The sequence below is a fragment of the Musa acuminata genome, chromosome BXJ1-8 (assembly GCF_036884655.1).
Source record: "Musa acuminata AAA Group cultivar baxijiao chromosome BXJ1-8, Cavendish_Baxijiao_AAA, whole genome shotgun sequence".
Taxonomy (NCBI): Eukaryota; Viridiplantae; Streptophyta; class Magnoliopsida; order Zingiberales; family Musaceae; genus Musa; species Musa acuminata.
Window position 1 is genome coordinate 5,085,451 of NC_088334.1, and position 25,800 is coordinate 5,111,250.

General features: G+C 36.2%; 3 protein-coding genes across 4 annotated transcripts; all 3 read right to left on the minus strand.

Annotated features, from left to right (window-relative positions):
- Positions 1–347: 347 nt before the first annotated feature.
- LOC135587188 (uncharacterized) lies at positions 348–13,344 on the minus strand. Of its 2 annotated transcripts, none has more exons than XM_065078296.1 (11): positions 13,212–13,344; positions 12,452–12,628; positions 12,139–12,283; positions 10,044–10,134; positions 7,128–7,325; positions 6,810–7,036; positions 5,397–5,528; positions 4,457–4,524; positions 2,682–2,743; positions 1,231–1,369; positions 348–856 (listed from the first exon to the last, which is right to left on the minus strand). In XM_065078296.1, the coding sequence occupies exons 2-10, from the start codon at positions 12,610–12,612 to the stop codon at positions 1,236–1,238; spliced, it is 1,218 nt and encodes a 405-aa protein (XP_064934368.1). In that variant the 5' UTR covers positions 12,613–12,628; positions 13,212–13,344; the 3' UTR covers positions 348–856; positions 1,231–1,235. The 2 variants fall into 2 exon arrangements, with proteins under 2 accessions (XP_064934368.1, XP_064934367.1); XM_065078295.1 differs by having other exon boundaries at positions 12,139–12,322.
- Positions 13,345–15,158: 1,814 nt separating this feature from the next.
- LOC135587189 (pentatricopeptide repeat-containing protein At3g59040-like) lies at positions 15,159–22,530 on the minus strand. The gene is made up of 9 exons (XM_065078297.1): positions 22,303–22,530; positions 22,138–22,225; positions 21,351–22,066; positions 20,475–20,793; positions 19,868–20,158; positions 18,174–18,422; positions 17,380–17,504; positions 16,193–16,291; positions 15,159–16,104 (listed from the first exon to the last, which is right to left on the minus strand). The coding sequence occupies exons 3-9, from the start codon at positions 21,398–21,400 to the stop codon at positions 15,426–15,428; spliced, it is 1,812 nt and encodes a 603-aa protein (XP_064934369.1). The 5' UTR covers positions 21,401–22,066; positions 22,138–22,225; positions 22,303–22,530; the 3' UTR covers positions 15,159–15,425.
- LOC135588933 (protein TIFY 5A-like) lies at positions 21,836–22,418 on the minus strand. Its single transcript, XM_065081268.1, has 3 exons — positions 22,303–22,418; positions 22,138–22,225; positions 21,836–22,066 (listed from the first exon to the last, which is right to left on the minus strand). Exons 1-3 carry the CDS (start codon positions 22,416–22,418, stop codon positions 21,836–21,838), a joined length of 435 nt encoding a protein of 144 aa, XP_064937340.1.
- Positions 22,531–25,800: the final 3,270 nt, after the last annotated feature.

Sequence of the window (25,800 nt, forward strand, 5' to 3'; positions counted from 1 at the left end):
GATATATAGTGCTGTAACATCTTTGCATTACCATCTTGTGTTGCAGATGATATTGACATTCATTCTCAAGTGAACGAGAAGCAAAATTAGGATTGACATGAGATATTGATGGAGAGCAGATATATAGTGTTGTAACATCTTTGCATTACCATCTTGTGTTGCAGATGATATTGACATTCATTCTCAAGTGAACGAGAAGCAAAATTAGGATTGACATGAGATATTGATGGAGATCTGCTTTTGTTTATTTGGTTTTTGGTGGTGAAGCAAAATTAGGATTGACATGAGATATTGACATGCATCTGTCAAATAATCTACTTTCAAACCCAACTGTTAAAACTCCTGAGTTTGAGTTGAAAACAGTCAATTGTATTCGTTCAACACTACCAAAAGATACATTGTGTGATTAAATGTACAATAAATGCATGAAAGAGTAAATGAGGGTGTTAAGAAACTCCTCACTGACATCCAGTTGAGAAGGCAATGCAAGACTTGAGATACAAAGCAGCAAACACTTAAGAGAGGCAAAAAAGAATCTCTCGCTGAAGCCAGTGAATAATGATCATCAACATGCCAGAGCAGCAATTATCACATGCATTAACATCTCAATCATCCTGTCATGCTTCTAAGATGGGATCGATGCAGTTAACATCCTGACAAGGATCCATTCTAACCGATTATAACTTTGACTACATTGTGCTCCGGCCGAAGCACCCATAGGTTGATATCCTTAATAAAATGCTGCTTCTGCATGGATGACAGATAACTTTGACATCCTCAACCATACATTGCATTGCATCATATCACAGGTAACTCTGCGGTAACAACTCGAATCCCCATCGAGGAATTCATGAGCCTACAAGTTAAAATACCACAGCTTAGCATGAATATGCTTGAAACTTGAATAGCTCAGTAGAACTAGCAGATCAGATAAACTAATGCATGACTGAGTGCAATAGATTCTATGATCAGTCCAACTGGAAAATCAAAATGGGAATAACTTCTATAGATAAGCACACTACTTTATGGTTTTGTTGTTGTTGTAATATCATTATGAAATATGTTAATCATAAAAATGTTGTAAAGATGGTGTATTGGTATGTAATTAACATAGAATTTTGTATACTGTATTAATTTAATCAGAAAGAAAGATAAGCACACTATAAATCTATTAACCATAAATCATAGACTGACATCTGTCTGATGACAGCATTTGGACAGGATGCAGACCTTGATCAACTTGCCAATCTTGTGAACTTCGCAATAAATAGCCCACTAGTTTGGGATGTTTTCGGGTCAAAGCGTAATGTATTCGGAATTCCTCCACTTCTACACGGCCAGATGGCTGAAGCTTCCACATGTCGTAGCTCTGCCAGGATTGAAACTAAGAGCAATGAGATAAGAAGGCAACAACTGTGACCTAATTAGAGAAAATAGATTCGCAGAATACTTAAAAGAAACTCTAGTGATAATAGAAATACAATACCAAAGTATTTCAAATATTTTAACAAATGCCAGATGATGAAAATGACATTTCAAAATAGTTGTCAATTGCCTTCTTAGTTCTACAAGATGATATATTCTGCAATAGCAAAAAACAAACTATCATCAAGCCTACTTTAAGTAGCCATACATGAAATAATGTGAAGATCAAGACCGATGCCATGGTAACAACCCTCAGGTACTAGTTTCCAATAAGAGGATAAACACAATGAATCCGTCAGAAACCCACACCAGAGGCAACATTTACAGCACAGGTAGAACAAATTAACAATTAACTTCTTCAACTTGGACAAGCAAGTTACTATCCAATCTGTTAGATTAATAAGTGGATGATTTGCATCTTCATCAGAGAATATAGACTCAAAAACAAGATTAATAGTAACACTCAAAGGCCAAAGTACAAAGTAAAATGAATCACACACTACTACTAAATATTATATGGTATAATAAACAAAAATCATTAGCTTTGTTTTCTATAACTTATAGACACATCAACTTGGGCAGAATAGATAACTATAATAAACAAACACATGTAAGCCAAGTCACTAGTAGTGAGCAGACCAGGTTATTTATATCGACCAGCTCATCATCATCTACAAATGTGGAACTAATCGTAGGCAGTGTCATGATGCCTCTTCAATCCAGATAACGTTGCCTACTTAATGCGCCAACTATACTACCACTCAGTCTCCACACTGATTTTATGCCTTCAAGCCTTCTTATTCAATACTCCATCATTGAACCATCATGGCAGAAACCCTTAATTTTCTAGTTTTTACTTGCTAATGTTATGTTAAAATTGTCTTAACTGTCCAAACCTAGAAATTCCTTGGTGCTAAGAGTACAAGTACAAACCAACAGATAATACCAGTGTCTGGAAAATTCATCAACATAAACATTAGATGGTAGCTAAATATTACGATAACATAAAAATAATCGATCCGCAGACTGAAGCCTACATGCTCAGTTAAGAAATCCATCTTTCACCCTAAAAACACCTCTGTTTCTTCTTTTACAGTTTATGCACATCGAAATGCAATCATACTGATTACATCTAAATGTTAAAATAATTACATATAAAATGTCATGAAGATAATACAAATTATAGTTCATGTAAATTCAAGGAGCACTGGATAATATAATGAAACCATAATGAGATATAACAGCAACAGAAGTACCAGCTAAAGAATTTCTTGAGAGGAACTGCTTCACCACATCCTCATTTTGGGCAACTGTTAAACTGGAAGCAAAACAATCTGTTGTTCATTTTGGGCAAAGAAGATGAAAAAAATCTCAAACTAAGTTGTTCTGACAGTAGCAAAGTAACAGTTCACGAGAAAAAAAACTAGTATCTTCTTGCTTATGCTATTTACACAGATTTTATAGAGACGAGAAGAAACATATGCATGATCCAAGATGAGACAGATAGAGCAGCAGAAAAAATTCTAAGAGATAAAGTTTAGTAGGCAGCTAGTGTAGAAATATCTACGCCAATGAAAAAAGGTATATTGTTGCAGTTTTACATGAAGAGGCAGCAAGCCAGCATAGTTTTGGCAAATAAAAATTACAGCAACATATGTTGTATGCATTGTACAGTAAGCCCATATTTCTTAAGATGGCAGATTAAATTGCTATTAAACATCGAAACTTAAGGTTAAAGGTTAACTGTACATATAAAAGAAAAGGTCAGAGAATGAAAACTATAACTGTAGTACAAAAAGACAAAACACTAAAATAACCTTCAGGGGAACACATAATCAAATAAGTCAATACTCTACAGTCTACACTACCATACGTCCCACTTTTTAATTTCTTAAATTTATTATGAGAGAAGAGGAAAAATCTATGATTATGTCCTCTAGAAAAAAAAGATAGGTGAATGTAACAGAGAAAGGTATTTCGAGACAAATGTAGAAGCAAGACAAGAAACCTACAAGGGCTACCAAGATGTATGATAACCATACCCTCTAGAAAAGCTTTACCAAGAGAAAGCAATACGTTTTGATTCTGGTACTCGGTGATACCAGTATATATCAAATGGTATATATTGGTCTGACTAATATTTAGATCATGGCTCACCTTACTAGTCCGTACTGGTGTACCAACCGACCATCGGTATAGTACATATCGAACTGTACCGATGTACCAACATATGGTATGGTGTGATGTACTGACAAACCGATATGTACCGCTCATACCGGTCCCATGTCGGACTGATACATACTGCCTATATCGAGGGGTATACCACGATACGACGAACCTTGATTTAGATCCTCAATTAATGGTATTAAGTCTTCATTTGTATAAAGCATATACGAGTATCAAGTACTTTGTAAAGATCCCTTCAAAGTCTAAACTATGATAATGAACATATAAAACTTTTAATACATATATAATATGACTAACATTTGACTATTTGTGTGAGTCTAGATCAATAAGTCAATCACAAATATCAAAATTGTATTTATATCTTGTTTAGATATTTGTGTTGTGTGAAAAAAGTGGATACGTGGAACCAGCAATCTTTGAAAAAAAAATTTCTCATGTGGATAAAAATTGATACATAATACTATTAATACCATCATTTTTCTCTAATCCATTTGCAGTATCCAACAGGTAAAAAGTAACAGAAAGTCAGTTAAGAAACTGACATCTATCTGTATAGAAGAGTCAAACAAGCCCTTGATAAAGTGGTTCCATCACAAAGCATATTGAATGAAAACAGACTTTTGAATAATATGAACACAAGCAGCTACATCTAAGAAAATTTTCATTAATACAACAATAGCACAGGGCCCAGAGGTATTCTTTATGGAAATTATTCATGATCATGGTTGGCAAATGCTGACTATACATGAAAATTATAGATAAAAGTAGATAAGTCTTTCCATAGTAGCTCGTAAGAACCATTTCATGCCCCACAAAATAATGGTTAGCAACCAAGGGGACTCACCTACAAGTGCTATATACAAGTGTTCCCCCAACTCTTAGCAATCTGAAACCATTTGTCAAAAGTTGTAACTGCATGGGGAAAACAATTGCATATCATATTTCTCTCTCTCAATGCCATAGTAATGAACACAAAAGAAAAAATCTCCAAAAATGAAGTCGATAATATGTCCTGTTTCAGGTAACATCATATTGACACTACAATTAAATGTATTCTGCGATTTGAATTTGCTGGATTACAATAATTTCCCATGAACCAAGAAGCTACATTATAGCCAACTAGGAAACTCAAGTATCATTAAACAATCCAACAGGCACAATGAACAAAATCTATTACTGAAATAAATTAGAAAAATGGAAAATATTGTGTCTGTCTAGGGCTACTCAGTGTACTATATTGTGGAGATCATCAACATCACTAAATGCATTTTTTTTCAAACTCAATAATGAGAATATATGTGAAAATTTGCACAAAAGAACAAACCCAAAAGACATGTGACTCCATTAACCAACAGGATCGGCAAAAAACCAGCTGAAAAGCATAAATCCCTAACTTACAACTAAAACTGTCCCAAACCTCAAAATTCATATATCCAACCCTAGCCCACTTCAATAGCATTAAAGCTAAAATTGGTAAAGTTAGGTTCACAACAAGTTCAGTCCTATTAGAATTACCCGTGTAGTAAATATGAAATGCAAAAACTCAAACCTGTAAGTACTTTATTGGGTTAACTCTTAAGTAGATTTGTTCTACATTGCAACTATATCAGATTGGGTAGACTGCAGTCAGATTTGAGTTTCAAGTGCATGAACTAAACTTGAGTTATATCACAATCAAAACCTAACTAGAGAACTGAACAACCAAGCCAACTACACCAAATAATCTGGATGTGACACACAAGAATCAGACCAAGTTGCATGTCCAGGGTGAGTAAAATAAGTACCTGAAGGTGGAGCAAAGAGTCTGTTCTTTTAGCATCAAGTACTCGACGCTCTAATGTTTCCCATCCCCAATCCTCGAACTTCTGGATGTGTTTCAATGATCCATCATGAGTGCATTCTGCATCAACGAGGACCTAAACAAAGTACGAACAAACAATGATTTAGTTTACATATGCAGCCAATTGACAGTAATATATACAAAGGCAAGGTCATCAGGAAACACAAAAAGAAACATTTAATATTTAAATGTTAGATATGGAGAATATTAGAAATACAAGAAAATACAAATCAAGATGGAGAACTATGATAGAAAGCAGTTAGCAAAACATCTTGCTTTATTAAAACTTTCAAACAAATTCAACTACCGAATATTTAAATTTCCTCCATCTAAATTTATGACCAAAATTATCTAATATGCTTAGATTCAACCAATAACAAATTGGTAGTGAAAATGAGAAAATTATCAAGCCCAAGAGAGTTAGATAAATAATAATTCATCATGCCAATTAAATCCTCAATATTAAGTACACAAGTTCCAAAATCTTCTTGATAGTCCATGCTTAGTCCTTCCTCAAAAAGCAGAAGAAATTCCATTTTTCATGTCAATGATTATTTCCCAAAAACATTAGTGCATCACACACATTTATATTAATCATATAACATAGGTTTTACTTGCTGGATTAAGATACTATCAGCACTATGGCGAATGACCAATTAACCTAAATTATAACTACAAACAAAAGAATCACAAGCTCTTTTATACAAATGCGACCATTTTTCTCCTTTGAACTTTAACTTCCCTCTAGCCTGCTGATCTTTTGGCACAAAAGTGATCCCATCTCCTGACAGGACTGCTTCTCTCTCTCTCTCTCTCTCTCTCTCTCTCTCTCTCTCATTTCTTGGGGGAAGGATTGGGTGACTAACCCGTTAGTTATTTTGTATGCATAGACTGATTAAATAAAACCAGTGTTAATGATAGTACTCAAAGTAGGCAAATTAACCAGGAAACTATCCTTAGCAACTGGATAATACCAATGTTATTTAGTTTAATGACTTTATCCCATTTCATTCAGCACTTTATTGCCCCGCAACTAATCAAAACACCTGCTTCAAAAATAAACAGTCACTGATTAACATCGATGTGGCATTCAAGTCAGTGAACATGCATCTCGACAAGCAAACAATCCATGTCATAAAAATGACAAGAATATGTTGAGTCTCTATTAGCTTTTTAAGCTTTATTTATATAAATATATGCGTGCATTCCCACTGATCGAGTTCAAAATTGAAAGTTATCATTACAGTTAAAGAGTTGATCCTGTAGTGCTGAGACATAAAAACTAGGAACACCAAAAGGTACCAAGGAGACCACAAAAATTAAAAAAGGTCCTCTGGAAAACATTAGGAAAGCATACCCTGTCATAGCCAGAAAATGATGGTTCATCTACTGCACGAAAGAGTTCATTTTTGCATAATCCTACAACCCCGGAATATCTGCCATAGAAAATTAGCTCCGGTGAAGTTGATTTAATTTGATCTAAATCAGCAATGTTTCCTGCTTTGGCAGCTTTCTTTCGTTCTCTCCATGATCTCTTGGCAGTCCATTCAGCAAATATATCAGGGTCATTCTTGCCACTCAAACCTTTGACAATTCCGACACCAAGTTTGCCTAAGTTAGCCAATATGCTATATGCTTAAACGAGAAGATACTTGTTTACAACAAATTTCATTACATGGTTTTGTTTCCATGCAAGACCTCACTGGCAAGAGGGAGAATGATGTTCCATCAGCAACAAAAAGCCGGCAATGATCTCCCAAGGAATACTTTTGCAACATTGTACGGCAGGCTGCCAGACGGGCTCTTGCAATGTCAACACCAGTCAGTGAACCAGAGTTACCAAGAAGATCTGCTAGCATGCACAGCTTGGCACCTGACAGAAATGGAATAGTCTCACTAAATAAGTTACAAATCCATGAAAAAACAGTCAGGACATTGCTGATTTTTTTAAAAAGACAAAACTAACTGAAAGTGCAAAATCTTCAATTTTCATCAGTACCATACTTCATATAGGTCAAGTCAAAGACAGAATTACCAGATTTTTCAAACAATAAAACACAGCTATTCCTAGAGAAAAACTGATTTCATGTTTGCAATATTTAACTAAAGAATACTGTTGAAAATTTTAAAAAGTTACATAAAATATGATACAAAAGAATAGATGTACTAGCCTTTGTAGAAAATAACCAATTGAAACAACCAAATACAGAAATCTAAGCCAATCGACTCCTTGATACTGAAAATTTGACTCTGACAACTAACAAGCTCCAAACAAGGCCAACTCATGAAAGGTTTGAAGAGAATATCAAACTTAACACATTTGTGACAACTTTATTATAAGTTTTAACTGTCTCATATCCATTAGACATTATCCTCGTAAGAGAGAACAAGATAGTAAAACCACAAAGTATCAGTGTCCTAAGGAATCATTCAGAATACAGTACAGCTGTTATCATATAATATCCATTTAGTGATTTAGGACACAAACCTCAGACTAATAAACTTATCAGAACCAAAATGAGGATACCCAAAATTTTGTAAGACACTGGATTTATGCACATTACCAGATATGAACAAACAACTCCTATCTGATCAAATAAATTTATAAGGTTGAGAATGGGAGTCTAGACCTGAAATTTCAGGTTAATTTCAGGTTATCATCTCTCTCAATACGCCTAGGATAAAGGGAAAAAACAAAAAAATTGCTGCATTGTTCAACACCCCATGCCTTTTGTTCAATGGTGATGAACCATATCAACAAAGTTAATCTTCATAAGGAATGTATTTATTATTTGGACGAATCAAGAAGAGGCAAGAACCATTGAATTGACATAACACAACCGAGTAAAACTTCAAACAACCAGTTGAAGTGCCAAAAAGTTGTACAGTCCTAACAATAAATTTTGCATCCACTGGCTAATAAGATGAAAGTGAGGAACTCAAAGACCAACTCAAACATAGAAAACAGCAAAAATAGCAACTCTTTGGAATCAACTTTGCTACAGATAATATTATGGAAAAACCAATTAATGCATGTGTGGGCAATGATCATCCAAATCTACACCAGGGTTAAGCAATTTAATATGACCTGGTCTGCCGCCAGTGATTATCTGGTCATGTTTGCCCAGTAAAGTAGATAAAAGAGTAGCATAAAATGAACATGGTGATCTTGTACATCAAGTCTCAAAAGATCATGTTCTAACTGGGTCAGCATCTAAAACATAAAAGATGGCCAATAATGTCCCATCATTGAAACCATATACAGTCTGAAATTTCAAGTCAACAAGGAACCAATAAAAATAATAATAATTTTAAATGAGAAATGTAGACCACAAAAGAAATTATGGTCCAAAGTCACAATTATCGTTCATCAACCAGGCTAGTTGACAACAAAGTTGAATGAATTGGACCACTGTAATAACAAAACTGGTTGCTTTTCAAGAAGCATGTACTTGCAACCTTACAAACTCGCAATAGAATGAATTATGAAAACTATGACAACTACAAACTTGAGATTATTGCCGTTAGAAAAATGATGGTTCAGTGCAGAAGGTTCCCATGCCCAACATAGGGTTGGAGAGGGTCAATATACACCATCTTACAACTAAAAACAAAGCATATTGCCCTGAAAGTGAAAATATTGTATAAGTTCTTGCTTAAGTTAAAAGAGTAGAAAGCACCCAGCCACTTGTTCCTTTTTGTTTTAGTCTAATCTGTAATCAAGCATCTTTCGATCAAAACAAAAGAACAAACAACAAACTTAGGAAAAACTTTCCATGCATCATATGAACTTATAGTTAAATATAAAATTGATTTGATAAAAAATGTTCTTTCATTAATTCTCAGCAAAGACACCCATGTAGTCATCTGATTCATGATAGAAAATATGCACGAGAATTCTAGATACCATGCAAGTGCATTACGACTAGCATATTAATTGCTCAGTTGACCTACCAAATAAGAGACAGTGGACAGTTATCATGTATGACCTAATTTCTTAGTGCATTCTCAATAATAATTTATCCATAATTCTACAATTAAGTTTCCATGGAGGTGCAGATTGGCATCAGTATATCTCACATTAGATAAGGATTCATTGAACATGAAAAAGAATTTAACAGCCACAGGAAAACTAGCTAATTGAAGGCACCTAGTAACTTATGTATATACGTATGTATGTGTATGTATGTATAATATACACACTTCCTTGTGATATAGAGATTAAAATGTCTATCCAACATCAAATGCAAAGTACAATAAATTCAACGGATTAAACTTATAATGTACCAACTATCAACAATGTCCATAAAGAAACAAAAGTGACAGAAAAACTCTAGGCTTCATAAATAAGTAGTTACCTGATGAAGTTAAAACTTCTGCAATATTATATTCATTTTATATAATATAAATTTCCATGCGATATAGAAAATTATTGGACATGCAAAATATTTGCAAGCTTTTTTATAACTTAAAAAGCACATAGATGCAGCTGAACATGTAATATTAGCAAATTATGCCGGAACCAACCTTATTTTGTTGTATAACTCATAAACTATCCGGATACACAAGCAGAAGCATAAAGCTTAAGTACCTGGTGCACAACACAGATCAAGAACATGATCTGCCGGTGAGACATTTAAGGCTGACACAGCAGCTCCTGAAGCTGCATCCATCCCATAGATCTGAGTGGTAGTTATTGAAATTAGATTATGTAGCTCACTATGATTACAAGATCACATACAAACCGAAGAAAAAGCAAGGGCAGTAGCATGAATATTTACATAGTACCTTCTTCAAAAGAAATAGACATAATCCCCTTCTTAATTGTATTATTTTTTTTTAAATCCAATTCAAATTATTGGGTTCTGGTACTTTTTCTGAAGCCAATTAGTTAGACTAAATTAGCTTGAGTGCTTTTGAAGGAACTGGTTCATCAACTGGAAAACCCAAGAGACCTTGTTCAAATTGAGCTCCGACCACAAACAGAACCATACGATACCAGCTCAGAAGAGATCTGATGTTCAGAAGCCTGATATTACAATAAAATATAATGACAATAATAAAGATCACTAGGAACCTCACAAATTTGGTGATTAGCTAGCTAATTAACAACACATCTGCTGCTGTCTACACCAGCAATCAGGTAAATTGTAAAAAAAAGGAAAGAGGTTGTCACTTATGGTATATATATGGCTGGCCTAATTTACCAAACATTTTTTGCCAATTGATCAGATTCCCACTTTCATGCTCCACTTATCTGATTGTGACAACAAATAAGCATGCATCAAAGAGGATGTCCTATGAATTCAGCAGTGGCTAATACTCTAACTACCTTCGACTCTTTCTTTTTCTACTCTGATTTTTCTAATACCAAAATCCATCGGGCATTCCTGCATTTGTAGACATGGTTTGTGATTTTTTTTTAATTACTTAATATTATATATACAATCATCTAAGCTGTAGCTATTGATGTTACATGCAAATATTTGGCTCGCATTCTACTAATCCTAGATCATTCCTCTAAATCCCAAAACTCTATTTCATTATCTCAGCAATTGAAGTCATGGGAAACAAAGGGGAGGCACTGTTTTAACTAAAACAAAGCTCATTTTGATAGAGAATCAAAAGGCATACAAAATCATCAATGCTGCAACTATTGATGTTACATGCAAATATTTGACTTGCACTCCCCTAATCCTACATCAATACCATAAATCCTGAAATTTTATCTCATTATTCATCAATTATCATGGGGTCTTGAAAAACAAAGAAAGTGGAGCCATTATTTTGACTAAATTATTTTCACAAAGGTGGTTTTGATAAAAGAGTCAAAAGACACGACATAAAGGTTGAACCCAAATAATAAAATAATAACAGGTTCAGAACCACATCATCAATACAAGACAAAACAACATCATGGCATCTACAACTATTCATAACAGAGATAAGAAACAGAATATTTCAGTGTGAGTTTAATAGGATGTCACCTGCAGTGTGATTGAAGTAGGATGTTACTTTGGTGTGCTTCAGCAGGTCTAAAAAATTAACATTAGGTTGATATCTTAAATGAATCTGGATCAACTCAGTTCCTTTGTCATCCATCAAAGAAGAAACATATATAAATATTTAGATATGCACTTTCAGTTCAATTTGCCATTTTCACAAGGCCAAAAAATGCATGTGCATAAACAAATATTGTCCTTTTTATCCTATGATTATAATAAGGCCGCAATTATCGTTCGCAATTGTCTGCCATAATGAAGGCCTGAAGGGTACTTCAATCTGCTGTAAAATTTCAACTTAATGTTCATTTCTGGCATTTTATATCCTCAGAAATCTAATCCTTGCAATACTCAATGTTTCAATGTCCTTGAAGAAAGGAACAATCCAAAATCAGGGTCTTATATAAAACAACTCCAGATAAGTAATAACATCAGTGAGAACCAGAACAGATAAAAAATCCCACTGAACTTTCAAAATAAGTTGGTCAGTCAAATAAAACCTCCAAAAATGATGGCACTAAACACCAGTTCAACATGAAGTCTTCACTACAATTGCAGTAGAAAACATGACATTCGAGATATTCAGTAAGCATGACAAAGAGGTGAAAAGTAAAAGTGTTCTGTCTGTCTCTGAAAGGTATTCATATAAAATTTGAATGAAAAAGGGAACTGTTTTCACTTTACCTTTCCTTGTTGATATGCCTTAGAACCAGCAATTTGAATCTGAGATGGGATGGCAAAAAAACCCGAAAGCCACGAGACCTTCTCGAGCCTGCACTTGAGTTCATTTTCAATCTCCACAAGTTGTGACTCACAGCCTGGTTTTACCCTTTTGATATGAAACATATGTAGCCCATAGTAGATAAATCTTTTAAAGAATAATGAGAAGAAAAATGAAAAGCATGATACCGATGATGCTAGTAAAGATACTTCCTTGCTCAGATGGAACAAGAATTCAAAGTCATGTTAGTCAATAAGGACAACTATTTCTTCTTACCTTATGTAGCGTGGAATTGTTTCTATCATGGCATAAATCGATGGGTCCAATCCATTTTCCTCCAGAAAGTGCAGAAAAGAACGAGGCAATGATAAGGAGAGACCTTTCTCCTGATTATGAACTGATGAAGTTGTCTCTATGGAACCCATTCGACAGTACATAAAATCGCAGAAGCATCTGCTTCACAACCGACAATAAAAACTGCACATTATTGTTAAAACTAATAAAAAAGCACCTAAAACCATCAGACTACCATGGTTTGGATCTTTTAAGGAATTGATTCTACATTGATGCACTAAAGTTTACCAATTTATACGAAACATTACATGACCACATTCACATCTTTTCTTGACAACAAAATAAACAATTAAAATGGTTTCTTTAAAATTCTAGCAGCCTTGATCAATCTAAGATTGTAGTGAGGAATGCACACAAAAAAACACATTCACATCTTTCTTGAGGAGAAAATGAGAATTATCATGGTTTCTTCAAAACCCTAGCCGCCTTGCACAATCAAGGATCGTAGTACAGAATGCAAAAAAAACAACAACAACACTGGTAGTCTCAAATGACTCTAGGAGAACTTTATTGGCTCCTTCAAAACCCTAGCGCCCTAGTGCAAACACACAACACTCGCATCTTTTTTTAGGACGAACCACGGTTCCCATAGTTTCTTAAAACCCTATTCGATTTGCACAATCGATGACTATAGTGTAGCCAACAAAAAAACCCAATACACTATCGAAAACCAAAAGCGTACCTCTTGCCCTCTCGAATGACTCTAGGATTTGCACTCGGCTTCCAATCGACAACTCCGCCTCGAGACCAAATTGAAGAGGGAAGAGAGGCGCTCCGCGGGAGACGAGCAAAGGAGATGGGCCGGCCCAGACCCAACTCAGCCGTAGGCTTTTTGTTTTGGTGGGCTGGAATGGCTTTAGGGTCCTTTTATGTCGAGAAATATTTCCCTCACTCATGATCGTCCGACAGCAGTTACTCAGATGATCCAAACCGTTAATCTCTTGCCTTCGTGGCATTTTGTCTTGCTGACCGTACGCTTTACTCCTGATGCGGGTGTGTGATCGAGTCATTTTAAATCAGACCGCCATTCGTCGGTCGGTTAAATTCGATTCGAACCGCTCGAATTAAATACAAGCCGGTCTAGCCGAACCGGGACGACTCTGCAGCTCTCTTTGGACGGACCATAAAATAAGAGAGCACGTGCTAACGGTGAGCTTACCGTACGTCAAGGTGACGATTAAGTGGCCTAGAAAGGATCTTTTTGGCGGTCGAATCATTCAACTTCCGCATTCTTATTCTTATATGCGGTGAGTGGAACCAAACAGACCGTCAACGGGCGTAACTAACGCTGCTTACTTTTGTCATGTGGTCTAACAGGGAGTGCGTGTGGACCCTTGATTTCGTGATGAACGGTCAATTTATCTTTGGACTGTCCACTTCTACTCCTATTGCACTCACAACCTTTAGATTCATAGATGTATGCCATGCGTCGATACCGTATTAATGCACTATACTATGATGATTCTTATCTATAGATCTTATAGATAACAATTGGGTGATATAAAACATAAATAAATTTATGAGAGAGACCAAATTGGATTCGTCAAAATGACTTCAGCCAAATTTAGCCACGAAATGGAAAACGACTCCTCCAATCCCTCCAAACCGAGCCTTTGATTTATTTTGACTCCCAATAATAGGGTTAGAGAATTAAGAACACAAGTCATATTAGCTGTGGGCTCATAGGAAGCTTAAATTTGTCATGTTCCGAAACTACCCCTACCCCCATTTTTAGTCTCCTGTTGATAATTGTGATGGCAATTTTGGAAATAAATTGATCGATTAAGGGCATTAAGCTAACCACGTCGCTATAAAGATCCTCCCGTCATCTTCTTGGGAGAGCAAGTCAGTAGGAGTCTCGGGAGCACAAGCGCAAGCGCAAGCGCGAGCCAAGCAACGTAAGAGAGGAGATGGCCGGAGTGCAGTTGGCATCCTTCTTCTTCGAGGCGGCGCGAGGGGCTCCGCGGTCAGCGAAGGCCCCGTTCTCGGCGGTGGCGCCGTGGCGGCCCGTGGCCGGCGCGAGGAGGCGAGCCCGCCCGGCGGCCGCGCTCGACACGATTCAGGAGGAAGAGTACTGCTCGGATCCATTCGAGACGTCGACTGCGGTCTCGATCGGGGCTTCACGGTGCTTGGCTGTGTTGTCTTCTCGGTTTCGAGCGCTTGCGGCGCCTTGCCTTCATTCTTTTCCTTCTTCTTCCTCTTCTTCTTCCCGTGTTGTCTTTCTCGTAGTTTTGGCATGGCTTTTGAGGATTTACATGTAAATCGCAACCTCACGTGCAAACTCTCTTCGTTGGATCAGCTGAGGTTTAGTTCATTGTTCTTGCTTTCAGTGTTCTCTCCTCCAACGCCACCACTCTATCCAAAATTACAATCCTTCTTTGATAGATTACCAACATCATAGTACTAACTAATGATGAAACAAATCGCATGGATGACATCCTTTGTCCATGAACAAAGAGATCGCAGTTGAACATTGCACACAATGCTTCTGGTCCCATAAGCTTCACTGATATGACATCAAGTGTAACAATTTGATATCCTTCAATCATCTCACTTAACAGAAGTTACGCCAAAGAGGGACATCCAAGAAGAGCTTGAGGACCAACCTCAGTGATATGACACAGCTATATCCCTGTAGAAGTTTCATTGCACATAGACAAAGAATAAACAGCTTACATTTTGACATCAATGAATGCTTGAGATGAGATAACATATTCATGATGCTTGCTTATTGTCACATGGAGCTCGATGCATCGAGAAGGGTCTCCAGGATGCTTACGGTGACATAACCCCTATGCAATTACAATCACTGGAACCTAAATACCGAAGAAAAGTTTGATCACGGATGTAGAAGCCTTGAAGAAAGGTAGTCCACGAATAATGTGTGATTCTTACTTCAAAGTCGTACGCTAGAACTCATAATGAAATCAGTATGCTCCTCTTCCTTCTCTTCCTCGTCCTCCTCGACATTATCATCATCATAATCATTGTCATCATCATTGCCAAGATCAGTAAACTTGCTTGCATTTACTACCAAGTGACCAAAAGCAGCTAGGTCTCTTCCAGAATTGGTTGTTTTTGCACTCTTCAGCTGCTCTCCATGCTCATCATCACCGACAAACTCAGTGATCTGACTGTCCTTTGGTGAATCATGTAAACTAACAGAAGGATTTCCCACCAGCTCGTTGGCTTCCTTCTGTTCCTCTGGTGTCTTGACCAAAGATAGAAGGATGTTTTTTGCCTTCTGATCAGGTGGGAGTCCATGGGCACTCATCTCTTTAAACCAGATTACAGAGCTTCCGAAATCAGAGTTTTTGCCGTGGGCATCCATGATTGTTGTATAGATGGTTTGATTGGCTTCAACACCTTGCAAATGCATTCTCTCATATACACGCATTACTTTCTCAAGATTATTCAATTTTGCATAACCTTTCATCAGTGTCCCATAGACAACAACGTTGGGTTTCAAACCATCTTCCTTAATACGACGGAAAAACTTCTCAGCTCCATCCATATCAGATGCATTGACATAAGCAGATAGCATTGTTGAATAGGAACATAAGTCAGGTTCATACCTGCAATATTTTATAAAGACATTAGTAATACAATCTATGTAGCTATATTTCTGTGATAAGTTACAGTAGAGAAGGGAAAAGGTTATACTTGTCTCTTCTCATACTCTTGAACACTGTCCGAGCTTCATCTACCATTCCAGAGATTGCGAACGCATCAAGCAAGATGTTATATGCTTTCCGTGTTGGCCTGAAAAAAAAACACAAAAGGATCAACTGCCAATATGAAATATAGGACAAACAGGATATGCGTGGTTGATGTTTTACAAAATAACTCCAATAAACAACAAAGAAACATCTCATTCAAAATTCAGGCACATCATCACCCACATTTTAATGCACCCTATAGCCAATCTGTAGCCTTTTGCTCCACCACTAAATGCCAAGCCATTCAACATGCTTACATTGTTCGTCCCAGAGAGAATTCCATTATAGCCAACAGACATTTGAGAAGGTGTACAATCAAATAAATTCCTTTCATCCTTTGATCATTAATTAATCATTGTTTGCCTTCAGAGTGCACTGTCCATCATGGACTAACAACTTGTGGTTTCTGTCTGACTTCTGATACTCTGGACACTTTCGCAGGGATTGTTGTGACCACCAGAAGGTTCCAAGTCATATAATTTATAATCATAATAGTACCAATAGTCATCATTTAGTCACTGGCTTTGGAAACACTAAAGTCAATATAAATGTGATAAATGTTTTAAGAATACAAATCAAAATTATTTTTTTTTCTTATCCTTTACTTATCTAGCAAGGACGATAATGGAAGAAGACTTTCTTGTGAGCAAACTAGTCATTTATAGACTTCCACCGGAAGTTCAGCTATCCTTTTATTCATTTACTTCTACTATGATTACTTCTATCTACAATCAATCAAACTAGTCATGCATGACACCAAATCATTAATCAGTTAAACTACTTTATTTCAATAACAAGTACAAAACTTATCAATCAAGAAAAACTAAAAGGGGCTCAGTGGACAAGGCTCTCGCTAAGTCCAATATGTGGAGCTTTTCCTTATTGCGGATAAGTTATTTTTGTGACTCAGTATTTGACAACCTTACCATGGTGCCCAATAATGCCTTCATCAAGGAAGAAGATTCAACCTATTGAATCCAGAAGACTTTGATTTTGAGTATTGATAACCAGGATTATGAACTGATATTTTAATAATTAAAAAATATAATTATATAGATAACATATCAATTAACCTGAGAAAAAAGTTCATAAAATTTGGAAATACAATAACCACAAAAGAAAAATGATCACCTGACACCAGCATCAAGCATTTCCTCGAAAACGGCCAATGCTTCTTGTTCTCTTCTGGCCTTTCCATAAGCACTGATAAGCAATGCATAGCTAACGACATCTGGTTTGACTCCAGCTCTTTGCATCTGGATGGGATATTACTTTTAGAATTTCAGTGATGATCACAATATAAATTGAAACATGCTAGAATGTAATCACATGTCTGTTGCAGGGTGTGAATAAGCTAATATATTTTCTATTATGAATTTCCATTATTCTCATCACATGAAAAAAAATATTAAGTACTAGCAACCAATAAAGTAGATCATTTGTCATTTGGCTATGCCATTATGGTAATCGTCATAAAGAATTCATCCTTGAAAATATTTCACTAGTAAAAAAGACGGAAAATCCAAGGCCATCACAGAAAGGAGAAAATTTTGAAGGCAGAAAATTTTGAGGAAACCTTGTTCCTGTGGAAATAAATCTTGCTTATTATCCTTACATTTTCTTCTTTCATTTGATATATTTGCTCTGTACTTGCATATATCCAGCTATATATGTTTCTGTATAAGACTTTCACTAATTAATATCTTACTTGGACATTGACAAGTGGTACATTCAAATTTTGCTTGATTTTTTGTAAAAAAAAAGCATGATTAGCTACTTTCAAAGCTAATTTTCTGTGCAGTTTGATGACCATTGGCTAACCTTGATAAATGGCCGAATATGAAATAGCATACAGGCTGAAGATCAGCTACACAAGGATATCTGAAAAGATAAAAGAAAAGGCAGGCAGAATATATGTAATGTACCTTGTCATAGATTCTTGAGACCTCCTTGTAATCTGTTTCGAATGACATCAGGCTATTATATGTCACAGTAGATTGGGGGATTCTTCTCTCATCCATCAGTGCAAATGTCCTACGGGCTTGGTCATAATTCCCAGCTTTCTTATACATGTAAATCATCATATGGAACATTTTTTGGTCTGGCTTAAAAGAAGATCTTTCTTCATTTAAAAGGCTTTCAAAAACAGATTCAGCTTCCTTAAACATGTCACCCTGCCATCCATTAGCTTATGTTATGACAATCCAATTTCATATATGGCATACTCCAAGTTAACAACATTCAGGATCACAGATATAACATCCTGATGCATGGATTTTAAATGACAAAATCCATGTGCAGATGGTATGTAACTCGATATTTCTTCCACTCCAATACATAAAATTCATACAAGAAAACTGTTGAAAGCATCAAACTTAACATTGTTGGTAATTCATATTTGTTTGTTTTAGGTGCTGTTCAAGTGGAATTGGATCTTGAAATCCTTTTAATTTTCCTCCCAGAACATAGAGAACAGTACTTTATACAGCCACTTTTTTGTCATGCTAAAATAACATTTAATCATTTAAGAGAATCATATATCATGGCAAGGCATGTCTTAAATTACACACAGAGAAGATTGGTGGAAGAATAATGGAAGTCTTGTTATTTCAACTTAAACATGGATATTAAGTAAATTAATATGCATGAATAGGAAGAAATTATATGAGTATAACAAGACAACAATTGAATATTACGATCATGAGAAATATACACTGGTAACAGTGAACCAAGCAATCAACAGTTTTCATATTTGTGCAAAGCAACTAAAACTCATACATTTTTGGGTTGACTAGTATCAACATGCTCCTAATAAAAAATATTCACACCGATTCCAGTTGTTAAAAGACAAATGTGATAGAATATTTCTCATGTAAATTTCGAATGTTAACTTTTGCATGTAGAAGAAATGCTTTCTTTAATTTGTCCCAGAAACAAAGGCCAAAGTCTTCATTCATTGAACTTACAAGCCTAGCCCAACTGATTTAAAGTTGAACAATAATGTTTAGAACAAAAAAAGAACTCACTTCTTGTATTTCAGATGAAGGTAGTAATTAATGTATATGCATATAGCATAATAAAATTAGCACAAATTTGGCCTGCTTAATAATCGCATCAAGACTTAAAATCTTAACTGAACCACCTTGATACAGGTAACATGACTATTCAGCATACCAGATTAAGAAAAAAAAAAAGTCTAATTGGGTCAGATCAGGGCAAGGATCATGTGAGTTACCCACCTTTTACACACACCAGAAACCAACAAGTATGACATGATGAAACAGATTTTTGACCTATCTACCTGATCACAACACAACATAAAAGGTTAAACCAAATTAATCCCATTTATTGAACTTGAACCCTCACAAATTCAGCAATTCAATTTCACCATGTCAGCTTGACTCATACAAGCTCACCGTAAACTGGATATATTTTAATGAATTTGTGACCACATGGTTGGTAGTATCACTTAATTGCTGCTACTAATTACAGGTTGTAAACTTGATTGCCTATAAAATTAACCCTGGTTGTCTATAAAATTATATAGACATGCCAACAAAAACTGATTGAACTCACGTAAGAAGTATGAATTAAATAATTTAAGTAAACAAAAACTCACCTCAACAAAAGTTTTAAGAATTATTTGATATGTCACTGGTGATGGATCAGGGCCTGCTGACTGCATCCGACGGAATATTGCTTCGGCTTTGCTGAACTGACGAGCTCTCCCATATGCTTCCATCAAGGCAGTATGAGAAATCACACTAGGAGAGTAACCTTTCTTGTTCATATACTTTAGAACTCTCTCTGCTCTGTTGAAATCTCCTAGCTTCCCATAAGCCGTAATAAGCATCAAAAAATCCATCTCACTGAAATCCCACCAGTGTTGACTTCTAAGCCATTCTAGAATCTGACATGAGGGTTTGTGAACATGAAAGATTCAGAATGGATCACGGATGCAGTTCAGATTCCAATAATTGAGTAAAGACATATACATAATAGTAGTCCCTCTAAGTCATCTGAAAGATAAACAATCATATCGCACACAATACACCTCAAAATGATGTTAATAGAGTTCTTGCAACTGAAGTGTAGCTTATTATTCATTTTAGAGTAAATTTAATAACAAAAATAATATATATATATATGACATCATAAATCCACTCCAAGGAGAACAGAAAATGATAATAATTTTTTTCTGTGAAATGTGGTGGAAAGACCAATACCTCACTGACAAGGCCCCATTTCTTTAGCTGCTTAAATCTTACAAGGGTACCGAGAACAAGATCTCTAGGAAGTGCATCCATTTTAGCCCTCTGGGTTTTCAATATCGGCACAGCTGAACCTAATTCTTCTATCTCCTTCATCAACTTCCTCCAATTTTTCTGCTCAGCTTCATCAGCGGCATCCTTAAAAATTTCCACCTTCTTCCTCCTCTGCATGAACTTTCTCGGTGTCAACATGGCATGACAAACTATCTCAAAACTTCTTTTGGTCTTGACATCCAGAGGACGAAAACTCCCAATCACAAGTACCTTTGTTTTGCTAGAGACACGAAGAAAACAAAAAATGAACTTTTATTATAACAAACTAATATTATTTACAGAAACAAAGGAACAAAATCAAGTTAACATTTTGACTTCGGCTAAAGGAAAACAACTTCCATTTTTCTATGACAATCCAAGAGATTATACCAAAAAAATAACTTTTAGGTCAAAGAACTAATACAGTGATTGGGAAATATATTCCATTTATCTACGATAAATCCAAGAGATCGTTACAAAGCTCAACATTTAAGGGAAAGTGCTGTCCATATAACCAAAACAAAACATCAGCGAATAAGAATGAACCTTGAAACAAATTAAATCAAAACGAAAAGAAAGTAAGAAAGAACTACTGGCTTCCAGTATGAAACACCACCACCTGACCTCGAACAAAAAATGGTTATTTTCACGGAAAACCCAACTCCATCAGAAACGTAGACTACGGTTCGTCTAATACACATACACAAGTCGAATCGATCACGAATCTCGCTGACGAAGAACTCCGCAACAAGCCGTGGGTTGCCAAATCGTTCTGAATGGAAAACACAGGGAGCTTACCAAAGATTACACGAGAACGAGAGCAAAGAACGAGACCCGATTGCTTCCATTAATGCTCGCCAACGAGCGGGCGAGAGGGACAGAGGCGCCGAGTGGGAGAAGAGGGAACGAACGCCTTATCGGCTTCAGTCGAAGGCCGCACGCTCCAAAACCCCCAAAGACACACCCGTGTATCTCATACGTGCCTGATTCGGATCCAACGGTTATAATTAGATCGGGCCTATTTAACCGACCCGAACCCGATCGAACCGGATGTGTCGATTTAATTGGATCGGGCTCGAATCGAGCTCGGATTGAAAGGACTTCAATCGATTTAAGAGTCGATTTCATCCATAATCTACAGTGTGTTCGTTGCATATATTACAGTCGTATCATCACAATCGAACTACATGGGATTTGTAGGATCCATTCCAATTGGTTCCTTTGATGCTCGAGAGTTGGCCGTCGCTGACCGGCGAACACCGTACGCTTCCTTGAGACGAAGTCTAGACTGCTGCACCGTCGTAAGGGGGGGAGGAGTCGACCGCCCTCGTCTTCCTGTTCTGCAGAAACCTCTGCAGCGACCGCTTCATCGACAGGCTTCGGTTCAGCACCCGCGGCGGCGCCGGTGCAGGTGGAGGAGGGAGGGGGGAGGAGGAGTCGGGTCTCCGATCGCTCTGCTTCTTCGCCTCGGCGTCCTCCGTCTCTCGCTCGGCCGCGCTTATGATCGCCCTCGCCTGCATGCAACACGACACCTCTCGGTGGTGAGCTCCGCCGTCTCGGGTCGCTCCGACTGTCGAAGACCTACCTGAACCTCCGTGACGTCGCAGACGCACATCTGGCCGTTGTAGAATATGGTGATCGGCTGCTGCGCTGCTGCCTTCTCCTCCGCGCTCCTGCAAACACGAGAAGAACCATGGCGCCGAAACAACAAGCTCGAAGGCAGAGCGAACGTGAACGTACGGGTAGGTACCTGCTGGAACCGGCAGATACGTCGGAGCCGTGATGATACACGCCACCGGGGCTCAGGCTCAGGCTGAGGCTGAGCTCGGTGTCACAGCGGTCGACGCTCAGATCGGTGGCGGTCATGGCGAAAGGATCAACGGTCGCCGATAAGAGGGCTGGTACGCCTCCCCACACAGTCCTTTATAGATCGACAGACAGAGATAGAGAGAGAGAGAGAGAGAGAGAGAGAGAGAGAGAGAGAGAGAGAGCACGAGTTCCTCGTGTGTGGGACAAGTAGGAAGGAGGGGCGCTTGCTTTAAGGTTCTTTAATGGCTATGTTGCTGCTACATGTAGCTCTCCTCGCAGCTTTTGTTTCCTGCATGTCCTGTCCACTTGCGTGTTCTCGAGGCTTTCCAATGTTACTGTTCCACCATGTTTGGAGTGGCAGACACAGTACGAGCAGTTAGTTCTATGGACGTTGATTTTTCTTGGAGAAGATTAACGAAAACCATACACAAAACATGACGAAGAAGAAGAAGACGAAGACGAAGCCGAAGAAGAACTCCAGATTGGTTGGAGGTGGAGATCATAAATGCAAAGGACACCATATATCGAATATTTTCTCTTCTCGAGTACTGTAGACGGCGACGTAAATGCAATATTATTATTGGTCGATTGGAGAAGATTAGTCTTTGATCGACACCTCAATCCAAATCACTATTATGATATAATAGTCGGATATATTTTTCAATATTTTATTAAAAAATATTTTTTATTTTAAATTTTTATTTTGAAATATTTAAGTTGTTTATGACATACTCTACGAGCGAATGCACTTATGATCATCCACTTTCGATGTTATAATATTAAGATTATTTTTATAAAAATAAATATTTTAATACTATATGATATAATTATCGAGTAGAGTTTATCATTATCATACGTAATAAAAACTTCGATCCATTGTGATTTATTATTCATGGAGTAAAAATAAAATAATAAGATGTTGCTAAAAATAAAGAAAGGGCCAAACTTGAGAACAAATGCGATCTCAGATATTTTATTTCTGCAACACAACCTCGTGTTGTGAACTCTTATTTTCTATTATTTATGTGTGGAGTGTTCTCGGACGATTACGATTATGAAATGACATGACACCGAAGCATGTTCTATCATCAGCCTCATATGCATTCCTTTTCTTGAGATCAAATCGAGCAACTTCTCACGAAGTGTTGTGAGTCCGAAGTACAACTCACCTGAAAAGAAAACACTTTCTAGGCTCGGTGTCACCCATCGGGAAACCAAAACAAAAACAGAAAACAAAAACATGTTCTACGTATCACCACAAGGCTTTTTATGGCCGAACACAATGAATTAGCGACAAAATAATTATTGTTTCTCCCTTTTTTTCTATTTAAATAATCATCAATGTGATTTATGATTACGTAACGACAGATCATAAATCGATGGAGATTCATATGTCACATCATGTCATGTATTTCTCTAAATGGGTGACTCGAATCTGATGAATGAGTTTGCTCCCCGTTGTTAAACAATGGGATGGGGTCGAATATAATATCACAGAAAATTATGTTAGGATCAAACTTTGGTGTATAATACCACAGAAAAGATGTTGAGATCATTCAAACACGAATCACAATAATGGATTGCTTTGGGATGGTGGGTTGGATTCTTCCTAATCCCATGTCACGAGTGACGAAGGCAAATGTCGTGAATCATTTTAAAGCAGAAGACTCCAAAGTGCCACGTCTTAGATGGATAATAAAAGAAGAAAAATAGTTTGAATTGTTTTTTTTTATGGAGAATTAGGATTCGCAAAAGATGGATGTGTTGGAATAGATTTGGGAGACTTGTGGGGGAGAATTTTTAGTTTTTAGTTAAGGATTGTTACTTAGTCAACTTAATAGGCATCAAATCAGAATTCCATGTTGGTAATGGTTGAATGATAGACATCTATCCATGCATGGATAATTGCATGATAGTTACGACTCTCTCTCTCTCTCTCTCTCTCTCTCTCTCTCCTCGTGTGGATAATTGCATGGTGGATTGACAAGACATCTATCCATGCGGTCAGCATAATGTTAGGCAGTTGATAGTGAGCACTGCACATCCACTTCAATGTTTGCATCATCTGATGTCCCATAACTTTGAAGTGTTTATACGCAATAGTATTGACAAAAATATTAAGATATGTATTATCGATTTAACTACTTCTTTTTTTTTTAGGCATCTCTTACTCATACATGACGGAGAATATAAATAAGATGATGTCTTGTGTTAAGCTTATGGATTAACTCACTTATATTAATAAATAAATTAAAAAAAACTTACATACTGTCTTAATAAAGAAGTGTCATATCTTTCTTTAATGAAATAACCAAGGATGACATATCGAGATGGTAACATCATTAATAATATATTTGTACATGAAAAAGATCATTAAAAAAAATTATTCCAACAAGTCAAACTTTATGATAATTGACGAACTATGCCGAGTGATAGCGATAACGATGACGATGACGATGATGACATGAGTGTTAATTATTTAAAATTTTATTTTTTTATCTAATAATAACAAGAATTGATTGTAGTTCGTTTGAGTCTACAATTTTGAAAGTCTACAATTTTTTAGGGTTTTATGAGAAATATAAAAATATTGAAGGATAAATATGTAAAACTAATTTTTTTTCTTTTGTCTCTCTCTTGGTCCATTTAAACTAAATTCAAATAGTTATTAAAGCACAATTCAAATGGGCACCAACGAGAAAGCATGTATCCAAGTTGAATTTTGAGTGAGTTCAAATCCCCAACACTGAATTGAGTTCCAAACTAACGTAGTGAAATTTGGGAACATTGAAACACACTACATTTTATTTAAGCTCAAGGAGTACAAAAATAAGAGACTGATTAAATGAAAAATATCATAAGATTAAAAATTAACCCGTAGTACGAATAAAGTTAATGGTGTTTCTTTTCCTTGTCATTTGTCCCTGTTGACTCTATTTTCGGTTCTCTATATTTAATATTATTTTTATTAAAAATTATATTTATTCATTCAAAATATATAAATAAATATTATTTTATAAAGGATAAATAATAAAGACGGGATTCAAGCCTAAGACCTTATTTTAAATTATCAATATCTTTACTAGCTAAACATGAGACTAATTATATATTACTAATGTAATTAGATACCTTTAGTATTCCGATCCATATATTTTCAAAAGTTATATTGAGATCTTTATACTTATGAAAATAAAATATTTAACCTCATTGCTCTAACAAAACCTCTTTATCTTAATTTTTAATCATATAAAATTATTTTTTAACCGGGATTTTAATGTTTCACTAGGTATAGGAATCCTAATGTAATTTTAAAAAATATAAAGATTGTGATGCTAAAGATAACTAATTACAAGAGCTAATATATAATTAGTCTCTAAATTTACTGACACCTTCGATTAACACATATTTGCTTAAATAATCTAGAAAGAAAAAAAAAAAC